We start from the raw sequence: 13,739 nt of genomic DNA, 5'->3' as shown, positions 1-13,739 counted from the left end.
ACTGACAAACACAAAGTCGGCTATTTTCTTCAAAGATAAAGGAATTTACAGTAAAAACAATGCAGATAAGAAAGATATTACTGCAAAGGACTGAATACACTTCCCTGAGGAACTCCTTTGCTTACCGTTTAAAGCACCTAAATGTTTTGAGTAGTTTTTCTGACAGGAAGTGTTGGATTAGGGTTAATATGGTGAAGTGCCTCTGAAAAAGCAATAGATAGGCTTGGTGTACAGCCGCGGTTCTCAAAGTGTGTGGCGCGACCCACTGGTGGGGAATTGAGACGTGACAGGTGGGGCTATTTTTCAGACCCCTCCAACGACTCTTTTTCAAAAAAGCGACTAGCGACAAATCTAGCGACTTTTGGAGACTCTTACGTGAAAGCACGTATCGTTCCTTTTCTTGTCCTCCAGCGGCAGGTGCTGCCGTGGGGCGCCTCCCCCATCCCAACCCCGTTCTCCCCCGCTATCGCAGGAGTCCCTCTCAGCGCTGCAGTCAGAGACACGGCATGTTTACCCTCAGCGTCCAGAATGCAAATAAAGCGCATATGCGCCGGGATTGGCGGCGCAGGTTGATCATAAATAACTGAATTTGAAATATTTTATCTTAAATAAATAGGACCAGTTTGTTGACATGACGTCTGACTCCACCCTGAGGCTCAGGTTTAATGCTCAGACTAATAGTGAATTCTGGTTAGGAGTGGAGAGGGAGTATCCACTCATCGGGCAGAGAGCTGTGTGCATTCTTCTTCCCTTTGCCACATCATATCTCTGTGAGATGGGCTTTTCAGCTGTTGCTTCACTGAAAACAAAATAGAGATCTCAGCTGAACATTGAGCATGACTTGAGAGTGGCAGTATCAAGCCTGCAACCCCGTTTTGAGAAACAGTGCAATGCAAAACAGGCTCATTGCAGCCACTAATGCAGGGATAAATAGACCTGTCTTGCCCAATGGATTTCACTTCTTTTCTTTTATTAACAGATTGCAGAGTGGAACTTTAATTTTTTCTATCTTTGAGCTTGATACAAGCTGAGCTTGCTGTCTTTTGATGTAGATAGTTTGTATTTAGATACTACTTGTTGAATAAAATTGGAACATTTTAAGATTGTTGCATATTTCATTAGCATTGTGTTGGGGCGATGGGGACAGGTGGGGCTTGAAAATTCCCCCTTGTCCAAAGTGGGGAATGACAGAAAAAGTTTGAGAACCACTGGTGTACAGTAACTATTTTTTGTTCTCTGGAGGAAAAGGATGGTGTACAGGGCATGTTTTACCTTTTCAATTTGAAGAATAAGCAAACTATAGATGGTGGCTTTGATTTGGCCGACGACTTAGTCTTTCAAAGGCCTTTATTATAGATGGCACCATAGGCCTGTTGTCATAAAGCTGGTTACAGATGCTTTTTAAGTGTCAAAGGAAGGATGGATGGAATACTTTAGATAATTATGAAACAAATAAAAGATAATGAAGATATCGATAAATCTGTTGATAATTTTTTTCGCTTAATCATTTAATAATTGGACAACCAGAGGGTCCTTAAAGAAGATTTTTTTTTTCTAAATTAAACCAGGTGAAACTAAAATGTTTCCCTTTGAGGTCGGGATTGAACATATTCACAGACGAATGCATTTTTTTTATTGTAAAGGCAAAATCTTTACATATTTTTTACAATTTATATATAATTACTGCTTTAGGTCGGTTGGTTTTTTTCAGCTAAAGGCATGTTTTAGAGTCTCTATACTCCAGTAAATGATTAATCGATTACTAAAATAGTTTACTATTATGTAAATAATCGATTCATCAAGAATAATGCGATTAATTGTTTCAGCCCTAAATGTATTATATTATTAATTAATTGTGTGTATAGAAATCCTTGAGCTGACATGTAGTGAATAAACAATTATGGTAGAATAAACTATTTAATGCTCTGAACTTCCATATCAATCCGGGCGTTTTTGCACCATATTTTTTCTCCCACGCTGTTTACATTTGATCACTGCTGCACTTTATGGAATAGAAATGTTTATTTACTTTCTGGAAAGCTGCACTAAACAAAATTGTCTTCTGTATACACTCTGTGTATCCAAATGATATGTCTAAGTTTAAAAAAAGTCTAATCTCTGCTTCTATTTAAAAAAGAGCAGTTTATGATCATGAAGTATCAAAAGTTGAGCATTATGAATTTTAAGTCTTAGTTATAAATCACATAAGCATATACAATAAGAGGAAGTAGGTTAGTTAGGTAAATGTTATCCAGACGTTGCAGTTAGTTTCTGCCAATCTGGTCTGAGTTTTTCCTTTGGGTGTGACTGACGAGTTTTGCTGAATAGCTGCACAGATTCGGCCTCTGCATTTCTGTGGTCTACACTCCACCTCTCTGTGTGTCTCTGTTTCTCTGTAACTCTCTGTCTCTTGTTAGTGGCTGATCGAGTTATCTGTGCTGCTTGCTGTTCAAAGACAAAGTTAACCCTTTCCATCAAAGCAAAGTCACAAAGACAGGGAAGCGGATAATTTCCTGTTTTGTCATTACTCATTTTTATTTCCATTTTTTTTCCTGTAACCAATAGATTCCCAGCAGTAAATAACATTTCCTATGCAAATTGTTTTTATTAAAACATCTAATAATATTTTCTATAATGCTTGTTATTCCAACCGGGAAATCCCACTGAGAATTGCCCTTCCTTTTATTATTATTCCTGTTCTGAAAATTGATATCTTAATTTCCCTTTTTTCTATTTGAATATCAAATCAAAGCTCAATATACTGTGGCTCAAGCAAATGGTTATGTTTTGCATTTCCTTCTGCAGTAATTGGATTAATGAAAAATATGCTGAAAAATGAATCTACTTTTGCTAGGTTGAGGAGTTTCTTTTTTTCTTTTTTTGTTTTAGGCCTGCAGGAAAAATGTTAACGTCCTATATGTTTGCGACAGCAGAAGTCTTCTCATTTCAGCAGATATGACATGTTTTTGTTTTTTTTCATCTAAAAGCAGTGACGTTCCAATCAGCCAAGGTCAGGGGGTACCTGTCATAGTGATAGATGGTGAAGCTATAGATTAAGATGAAAGCCTTTTAATTTCACGGTGCACCCGCCGACCCACCTCCTTCAGTTAATGTTGTGCTTTTCAAGCTAAAATATTAAGCCCTTAACTGCTTAAACGTTCAGCAACCAGGTCTCTTTATATGCTGCTGGACAACTTAAGTGTTGTAGATTTGCAATCCACTTGAATAAAGTCAGATGTGAACACATGCACACACTTCACGTAGTCTGCAGAAAAAGAGTTGTCCATAAATGATGAGTTGGCCTTGAAAGCATTAATATATCATTAGTATTGATTGTTATCACTCCACCACCCCCCATACTCACACACACGCACACACACACAAACCCCCCCGCCAAACCTGCTTAAACTTACACTCACCAGTTCACAAACATCTTCAAATGCTTTGCAGGTGAACAAACCTGCAGAAGCAGCAAATCTTCTCCAATCTGGTCATGATGCACACGCACACACTGACACAAAGTTTGCAAGTATTGAGTTGCGGTTAAGCAGCCCGCCATGGCCCTGCAGGCTTCCATTTGTGTGCGGATCAATACAGAAAGCCCTCTCCAGCTCTGATGATTAGCAAAGACCACTCCCTTCCTCACAAAAACACTCAGGCTCTCTGAGTCAAATTTTAATAAAGCAGTAAAGTGAATGGACAGACACAAATCGTTAGCTTCTGCTTAATGTTTTATTGCTTCTGTCATCCATGAATTGCAGGAAAAAAATATCCCAGAAACTACCAGGGGGTTTCTCAACAGTAGAGTGCAAAATAACAGGAAGTACTTAAATAATTGATTCATTTCATGGAAAAAAAAAAGAAAAATCTCACAACCTTTTTTATGGCTTGAGTTGCACGTAACAAATATCAGCTTTTTTTTTTTTAAGCAGTTGACTGATTCGTGTTTTAGAGAGATACATGTGTCTGAACAATGAGGTGATTCAGACATTACTTCAAGTTATTTAAGCTTTAAGCTTTTTCCCTTATTATAAGTCTATTAGCCAGAACTTTGGAAGGAATTACAATGAAGCTTGTTCAGCCACTGAATTAACATCTTGAACTGAATAGAGATCCAATTTCTTCTGTTTATAATTTTAATTGAAGAACTGTGAAACAGCATTTTGAGATTGAGGAAAGAAAATTTGGGCTAAAAAAAAAAAAAAAAAAAAAAAGAGTAACTATTTAAAAGACAGATGATCGGCTGAAGAAGGATAAATAAAGGGCTCCAAAAATGGTCAGAGTTTTGTTATGTTTTATCAAATCCTGCAGAAACAAGCAGTATCTGTTAAAGAATAAAATGTGGATTGAAAATGCTATCTTTATCTAAGCTTACTCTAATTAAGTCTCCCTAAAATTTGATTGAATAATCTTGGATGAAGAATGGCTGAAAAAGAAAACACACAACATATTGTTATGTTCCAGTCAAAGTATAGATTTTTTTTTTTCAAATGCTCTATCTGTGCCTGAAAAGATCAGTAAACATGTTATAAAACATGGGCCAGCATTAGATACATGACCTTGGTTGATTATTCAGATTATATATTTTTTTAAGGCTGATTCTATGAAATTTACAAGAACAGGGTAAAGACAGTCAGTTTAAAGGCACAATACGCACATTTTCACCACTAGGTGCACTTCTGAGCACTATCTGTAGACCGAAGCTACTCTACATTTTAATACAACTTTCTATCAAGCTCAGTAACATGACAGAAGAGGTAATTATAGTATTTAATAATAATATTACTAATAATAACAATATGATTGATTCCTCCCATTAAATTCAGACCAACTACACATTATGTTGCTTGTAAAATAACCTACTTCCCCCTTAATTGCATTAATATGTTTTTATATTCATTTTGATATAAAATGTGAGATCTGTTGTTTCACTTGTTTCATTTACAATATAAGAGAAAAAAATAAAACTTAGCACATTTACAAAGAATGGATGGAGCAGAGATAACCACTGGTTCATGCTTCTGACTTGATTAAAAATCAACAGTTATCAGTTTTAATTTGAGATGTTTTGTCAAAAAGACAATGCCCTGAATGTATAATTACAGTGGGCAGCTCACAAGCCCGCCAGTCTGCATTAAATAGCCCCAGCTATTAGCTGGGCTACCAGCTACTCAGCTGCTGAAACTGTTAACATGATTAATTGTGATTAATCAATTATTGAAATCATCAACTAATTTAGTAATAGATTAATCGTTAGCTGAGGCATAAAGACTCTAAAACATGCCATCAGATATAATAGTAAACCAAATAGAGCAGAAATTATTGAAAAATATTATAAACATTTTGCATTCAAGATAAAAAAAAAATGTCTGTCAAAATGCTCTGTCCAGGACTCCTTAAGTAGCTTAGTTTTAGCTTCACCTGGTAAAAATCCTGCATCAAATCTTCTTTAAGGGACCTTTTGCTATACGATTATTAATCGATTAATCGAAAAAATATCGACAGATTAATCGAATAAGTAAATAATCATTAGCAGCCCTGCTTCCCTTACATAACTGTCATTTGGTTCCATTGCTGCTCAGACTCCGACAATTAACCCACAGATTGACCACAATTGTTGCATTATACTGAATGGAATCAGTCTAACAAGACGGTGACACCATCAAAAATAAACACTTGACTTCATGCTGTTACTCACCAGTCCAGGAGGAGAGAAGCCAGCTCTGGGTCAAACTGGAGCTGCTTCTGCTCTAGAGGCATTCTTCACCTTGGAGAAACAAGGTCAATAATAATAATCTTTTTGTCCCTTTTTTTCTGACAGCTTCCTTTTCAAAGACCGTTGTTTTTTCTGTGGTAATAATAAGGCCTGGTTTTCTTCAGGTGAACACTTTGGTTCACTGGATGAACTGTCTGCAATTTTGCTCCTATGCTCAGAGCCCTTAAAGGCAGCTATTCCCATGCACGTACATGTACACACGTGCACATATACCCTGGTGTGGCTGTGTAAACAAGAGACTGGAGATGAACACAGAGAGATAGTGTGAGATATATTTACATTTTGGATCGATAAAATGTAAATAATTATTTTTTTTTATCAACCTGTATCTAAGCAGACTTTTGGCATTACAACTTTACGTGTTCCATGTACAACTAAACACTGATCAGCAAACTAAATTCTGTTATTATATTAGGCCAACTCATGTTATATATCTACAGCAGAGATAGATTAAGATCAGCACAGATCAGATCAAAACTGCTTTTATTATAAAATAAAAAAATAATAAATAGTCTTTACACATTTAAGTCAAAAATAGCAACATTCAAACAGGAGCTCTCTCCTCCTGTGGGGCTGTCAACATAAAAACATGTAAAATGGAAAAATAAAATAAACAGCCCTGACAGTAAGGTTTAAATTACGGGCCAGTCTTTGGAAAATATAAACTGCTTGATCAGTTGTAGGCCATTTCATTAGAAGATTTTTCTTAGTGAACTGTGACAAAACACTTTATAATTAAAATCTACATTAATTTTACATTTCAAAATAGCACCACATATCTATTCACTTTCTGCCACTACATATAAATAACAGGTGCCGGGACACCCCTAGTAGGTTACAGAGTTAAGGCTGCAGTAACTTAGGATGTCCACGGGTACTGCCCGTTTAGCTGAGCAACCGGACCGGCCTGTCAATAAAGTTCTACTGTTTCAAAAACTCTGGAAGCACCTTTGAAGATAGGCTCCTAATTAAAAATGAACTAACTGCATAGAAAAAGTTCTGAGGTCTACTTTCTCACCTGAAAATATTTTTGTGTGAAATAGTGGTAAAATAAAATTAAAATAAAGTTGCTTATCTACCTCGTTACTGCTCCTAGTGGGCAGATGTCTTCCCTTGCTGCTCACATCCCTGCTTCACCTGGGAGGCATCCAGATCAGTTGCCCTAACCACTAAAGCTGACATTTTTGGATTCATGGGAGCAGCAGTTTCTCCCTAGACCAGCATTCTAATCTTTTTTTTAAATGGCAATTTTCCCCTGAGTCCAGCTATATAAAAGTTGTTCAGAGATGCAAATATTACGGAAATTCAACTTTTTTTGTTAGATAACTCTTATAGGAAATCAGTTGGCGTTTTAAGCAACCACCGTATTATTTTTTTATTTTGGAGTTTTAAAATATGGGAAAACATTAAAACATTCATAAAGAGGAAGAAGTGTTTCTTTCTGTAGGGTTTTAGTGTGAGAATTCTTTTTAAAAGAGCACAAAGTGTCAACATTTGTTTTAGCTCTACAAAAATAAAGTTCAAAACAAATTTCTGTCTCTTTTCATATCATTCTGTTTTGAAATTTTAATTCAAATATTATTTAAAAAATACATCAAAGCTTCTAAGACTTTGTCACCTGTCATTTATTATATACATCATACACATATATTATATACATCAGTTTAATATTTATAATTTTTAGCCACTATAAAGAGACAATGTAGAGGGTCCAAAGAACAACCCTTAAGTTATAGGTTACCAGAGATGTCAAGTAACAAAGTACAAATACTTCATTACTTTATTTAAGTAGAAATTGTTGTACATCTATACTTTACTGGAGTAATTATTTTTTAGAAAACTTTTCTCTTCTACGCTGTAGATTCATTTACAATTATCTTTACTTTCTACTCTTTACATTTACAAAATAGACTAGTTTTGTTAAATTTAAGCTAGTTTTCATTGGTATTGGTATAAAAAAAAAGAAACATCAAATTAATTTGTTTCATTCAGACAATTGATTTCTTTGTGGTTGGACTCGGGGCTGCACCAACTTGTTTGTCAAAAACCAAAATAAATAGTTTTTTGAGATGGTCCAGAGTTAAATTTGACACTGTTACCATTAGTTATAAAACTTAGAAAATTATGTATAAGGATGTTATTATCCAGAAAATGTTCCTTTAATAGGGTAGTGCAGTAACCAGTATGAGGTTTAAAGCATTCTTCATCATCAACACTTTTTTCTGAATTACTTTCACTTTTATAGTTTAATCATTTTAAAAATTGGACCTCTTCCCTTTTGCTTGAGTAAAAAGTTTAAGTTAACAAACATGAATACTTTTGACACCCCTGCAGGCTGCAGTCCCCTGCCCTGGATAATGATGTTGTCTTTTCTCTGAAGCTTCCTGCCAGTCAGCTGCTTAAGGGAGCTTCAGAGCATCAACATAATTTGGCCATTTAAATTAATACTGTTTTCTCTGTAGATTTTGATCTATCAACCGTTGTGAATGAACATGAACAAAATATATCAGGACATCTTTGCTTGAGGCAAAGAATGACCCCCAGTATTTTCTAATATCTCAGGTGTTGCACTTCCTACCTCATTTTTTTAATCAAATGTTTTTCACTCTGTTGCAGCAAAAAAAAATCAACATGACATTGTGATGAACAATTAGGAGTTGTTTGCTGCAACTTGGTTTTGATCTTGGTCATGTGACTGTAACTGAGTCACATGTGAAGTTCTGAAAGTAGCAGTTTTAATTAAACAACCAAGGAGCCAGTCTGGCTGCGTGCACTGAAAATGGAAGCATGACATACTGTGTGTGTGTGTTTGGGTGTGTGTGTGTGACTGCAAATGTATTGCTATTGCAGTGAGTCACTGAGATGACACAAACTGCATTCCTCTTGAGCTAAGCAACGACTCTACTATCTCTGTCTGCATTTCTGTCTGCTCCCTGCTTCACCTTCTCTTGCACCTTCTCACCTCTATCACCCGAGCCATGCCAAATCCCCCCAGCTATCACTTCAGTGTAAACATACAACCACAAGTATTTTTGCTACGGCAGCCGAGGGTCACACCAGGGCCTCCTAAACACTATCCCACCACACCGAGTCAGGAAATATTTTTAAAAGTCCTGTCATGCTGACGGCCTCTGTTGATGACCTAACGATCAATTTTATGAGTGTGTGTGTGTGTGTATCAGAGATTCTGCATGTCTGCCAGTTTATGTATCTGTTTGTCTGCCTGCAGCTTTATTTGTCTGTCTACCTGATACCTTGACTAAAATAACATCTGTGTGTTTAAAAACAGCAGTAATAGATGCATTTTAAAGGTGGTTAGCTCCATCTAGTGGTTGCAAAGACTACTGACACCTGTTTTGTTCTCATTTTATTTTGGATTTAGGAAGCATTTAGATTCTTTTAAATTAGCAAGTTTTCATTCTTTCTTTTTTTTCTGATAATTATGGTTTTATAAATATTTTTGGAATGGATTCCAATTTAGAATCCATTTTCAGATTATTTTTATCTTTTTTTTGTCTTTAATTGGGCCTGCCCTGCTTTGCATCTCTGAGCTTATACTGCACTACGTGCCTTCTCATACTCTCCCCTCAGCTGACCTTTTATTTTTGTCAGTGCCGAGAACCAAATAAAGTCAAAGGGGGACTGGATCTCCTCTATAGCCTTTCCTCGACTCTGGAATGTTTGCCACCGTACACTTCATCCCTGGCCAATTTTAAATCTGTTCTTAAATACAGATTTTTTTTTTTCTACCCACCTTTATATACTAGTGATGTGTTGGTCATATGTTGTGTCCATGTTATTTGTATGTTTGCCTATTTGTTTTTATCTAAATTTGTTTTTGTCCGCATAGCATTTTGGTCTATGTGTTTTAATAGCTTTCTAAATTAAGTTGGATTGGGTTTGGAAAATAGCAACAAAAGAAATGTATTTAATTGTATAATTTTAAAAATGTGAATAGATAAGGAGAAAAAGATTTCAAAGTTTGAGAAATGTTGATACTTCAATACTTTCCTACCTTTTTAAAGAGATGCATCGATAATCTGCTCGAACATCTGCTCTGATATTGACTAATTAACTGGATCAGATATCAGATGAATGATAATCCAGCAATCTGATCCAATTATTTCTCTTATTTAGTAATATCATATATAGGAGATTGTAAAGGAGATATGTCAAAAAAAATCTTATTCTGTCTATATATAATAAAGGCACAGATGCAGAAGCATATACATAAAAAACTCTCCTGGATTTGGCATGTAAAAACATACAGTAAAACTCAAGGTTACCATTTGCAAATGGACGCAGGGAAAAGTCTGATTACCATAAACTTATATATTTTCTTACTCCCCAACATATTGGTATACTTTTGAAAATAGATTGCTTCATGACAAAATAACGTTTATTTGGAAATACTACTGCAACATTTCAATAAATAAGAAAGTTGAACATTGGACACAAACTGACCTTTAAATTGACAACGATATTCAGCCTGCCAGAAAATTAGATCCAAACGATTTCCCAACCACAAAGTCAGTGATTTATAGTGATAAACATCTTAATCCTGTAAAAGCAGATCTGTCAGGAGAAAAAAAAAGGAAGAAGGTCCAAAATATGTCATCTAAGTCATGTTGTTCAAATACTATAGAACAGTTTTAAACTTCTGATATTAGGACAGTTCAAAGAAAATTTCTTAAATGTGCTTCCTATTCTTTCTGAAATGTATCAAAAATAATTAAAAAAGGAATCTTAATCGACCATAATCAGGAAAAGCTTATCCTTATTTAATGTCAGAAAATTGAGAGAAACATTCCATTCTTTCATTTTTATACTACAAATACAAGTTTATAGTTTCAATAAAATTCTACAATTTTTATAAAGAAGTCAAGTTTTGACAGTTTTGGAATGCTGAATTTAATTTGCATCTTTTCTCTTAAATCCTTTTTTGCCTTCTCTTTTTTCTTTGATCCTATTTTCGGACCCTCCTTTATCCCTTCACCTTCTTCTCTTTTAATCCCCACCCTCACCCTCCTCCCTTTGTTTCATCACTCCATCCCTGTGTCTCCCCAGTCCAGACGACAGCAGGACCCAAGCCCTGGCTCAAACATGGCCAACGCTGACGTGGAACACAAGATGCGCTGATGAGGGGAGAAGGAAGAGGAAAAGAAGGAAACAGAGTTTGTTTAATTTCAACAAAATCAGCTTGACAGAAAAAGGCTGGTTGATTTTTTTTATTTTTCCTCAAAACAGTTTATCTTTTGATTTATATATTTTTCTAAATTTAGAATGCAGACAAAGTGAAAAGTGAAAATGTCATATAAAAGATAAATTGTGGATTAATATGAAACCTAGGTATGAAAAAATACAATTTAATGAGAAAGGTTTAAGATCAATGCAAAACACTGATTACAAGACAGAGGGAGCAGGAGGGAAAAATAGAAGGAGCAGAGGAAAGAGACAAAATGTTGTGGCTCAGGGTCACGGTCAGGGCTTTTTTACACATCATGAAGCTTTAACAGTTCATGTGTGTATGTGTATATATATATATATATATATATATATATATATATATATATATATATATATATATATATATATATATATATACACACACACATATTTTTTGCTGACATGCCATTTTATCAACTTTATTTCTTAGAACCTGCTGTTTCTTAGAACCTGCTGGGGGGGGGGGGGGGGGGGGGGGGGGGGGGGGGGGTATTTTAGATATAAAAATATCAGAGAAAGGCAAACCAAAGAAATATTTACCAGGCTGGAGGGTTAAGAAATGTTTGCTTTGTGTTAATTGAGATTATTTCCGAACATCACAGGTCAACTGACCGCAAAAACTCATAAAAACTCCTAAATTACCTTCAGTTTTCATTCAGCTGTGCTAAACGTGGTGAAATGGGAAAATTTAAATGTCCTTTGTCTTCCGAGAGGTTTTGCACTATATGATGCAATCAGTCTTGATGTCCACATTGCTTGTCCTTCTACTGCATGAAATCAAATGTGGGGCTTCCTTAGCTTCTTATTGCAGCCTCTTTATCGTCAGCACTCTTTATCTGCTCTGTGATGAGGGACAACTGGGTGACTTTAAGTTGGGTTTTCAGAGATTTAAAATTTGCATTAAAATGTTTTCATCTCCAAAAGGATTGCTTTACAGTTACAGTAAATTATCATCCTTGTCTACAGGCATCAATACAAAATGAATGCGGAAAGGTTAATGTGGGGGTTTATGTGGAGTAGCTGTGAGTAGACAGCAGTTAGACTTTGGTTGACTGTTGTTGATTTAATTGCTTTTTTTTCAGCCAGAATCTTCCACCTAGTTGTATTTACTGTTTAGAAAGTTCATCTGACTGTTTACAATTATACACCAGGTACTTCATATTTATTTTCCTCCACTTGCATTACGGTAGTCTTCATCTTTAAAATTCCTGAATTTTGTGTTAGTACCCCTAAAGCTGGTGCTAACACTGCATGTAAAATACTATTAGAAAATGTCTTTTTTTACGGGTTTCCTTCAGTAAGCATTGAAAAATCCATTGTTTTCAGCTTTGCAGCTGATTCACTGCAGCTTTTAGCAAAATCCAAAATGATAGCTTTGGAAATGGTAACTGAAAATTGCTTCTTTTTCTGTTTTATACCTGTATCAATTTGCACTTATTAGCCGGTCTTGTTGGCATGCGCCACTGCATTGTTTTACAGCAGTTGAAGTTACAACTTTACTTAAACACGGGAAGCAGCTATAATGCATCATAAAATATTTTAAACAGTCATTGTGCTTCATCATAGAGACCCTCTCTTCTGATTTGATAATTTGCACAGCGTGTCAACCTCAGACCAACAACCTGTTTTTTACAACATTGTCCATCTCACTGATAGGTAAAATAAAAAGTAAAATGTGTTAAAGCATGCAGCCATGAAATCATTAATCATTAGATTAATTATGCTTTTTAAAAATAAAACCTTAAAACCACTTTTTTCAATAGAAATATTCAAGAACTTTACTTTCTAATACATAATTGATGCTTTTTTTGTTTCCAATTCTAAGGCGTATTAATCGTTTAGTTCACAAACTAAGGATGCCGTCATTTGACACATATTTGTTCCCCCATTAAAAAAAGATCTTCAAAGCTGCTGCTCATATATTATTTGCTCTCATCTTCTCATCACATCTCCTACCTAAAACACAACTTCCACAATAAAACAGATTAGATGAAGAGAGATTTAAAAAATGAATAAATCTTTTTAATTTAAAAGTGATCACAGTGCACTGTTTTCACAGGTGAAGGCAATGATGTTTAAACAGTGAAAGACAACATTTTAACTTAAATTATTTGAACCCAATGTACCAAACTCATTACAACATAAAAAATTCTTTAAAAAAGTGATGATCTTTGCAAATTGAAATATTGAGTAATCCCGATAAGCTCCTTCATCCATTATTTGTATGCAGGAGAAGTTGTGTAAAAACTAAAAATAAATCACTACATACCTGAAATTCAATTTATCCCAGTTCACTTAACATTAATCCCAGTTTGTTCCTTAAGAAATCAGGATGTAATCTCAAGTAAACAACTGAATCAGAATGAATATTTTTAACTTACAACACTGTGCCCTATATGCCAACGTCCATTTAACTTGCTTAATCCCACGTCACCCAGATGTTCCTCGTCCTTTAAGGGCCATAAAAGCCTCCATCCTTGTCCTGTTACAGCACTCTCATGTTTTGAACCCATTTGTTTGCCTTTATGTTGTCATCAGCCTTTTGTTGTGTGAAAGTCATGATGTTTACTTTTTATATTTTTCGTCTCAGTAGGAGTTTTTAGTATTTCTCTCAGCTTAAACCTACAGCAGCTGCAGAATTATTGTGTAAATCACAAAAACAAAACAAAAAATCTCCCGAAAAATGAGAGATTTGAAGACTTTCTTCACTTTCTATGTACTCTTATTATTATTTTTT

General features: G+C 35.2%; 1 protein-coding gene across 4 annotated transcripts in view; it reads left to right on the top strand.

Annotated features, from left to right (window-relative positions):
• cbfb (core-binding factor subunit beta) overlaps positions 1-11,173 on the top strand; it is a 51,365-nt gene extending 40,192 nt beyond the window's left edge. For 2 of the 4 annotated variants that reach the window (XM_038293927.1, XM_038293929.1), the window contains one exon: positions 10,849-11,173. In XM_038293927.1, coding sequence (XP_038149855.1) covers positions 10,849-10,893 — 45 coding nt within the window. In that variant the 3' untranslated portion in view covers positions 10,894-11,173. Of the gene's footprint in view, positions 1-10,843 lie in introns of all 4 variants that reach the window. The other 2 variants (XM_038293926.1, XM_038293928.1) reach the window with 1 other exon arrangement.
• The last annotated feature ends 2,566 nt before the right edge of the window (positions 11,174-13,739 follow it).

The sequence above is a fragment of the Cyprinodon tularosa genome, unplaced genomic scaffold (genome assembly GCF_016077235.1).
Source record: "Cyprinodon tularosa strain WSP-4 unplaced genomic scaffold, ASM1607723v1 ctg332, whole genome shotgun sequence".
Lineage (NCBI taxonomy): Eukaryota > Metazoa > Chordata > Actinopteri > Cyprinodontiformes > Cyprinodontidae > Cyprinodon > Cyprinodon tularosa.
The sequence above is the reverse complement of the archived record's forward strand: the minus strand, read 5'-3'. Positions and strand labels throughout refer to the sequence as shown.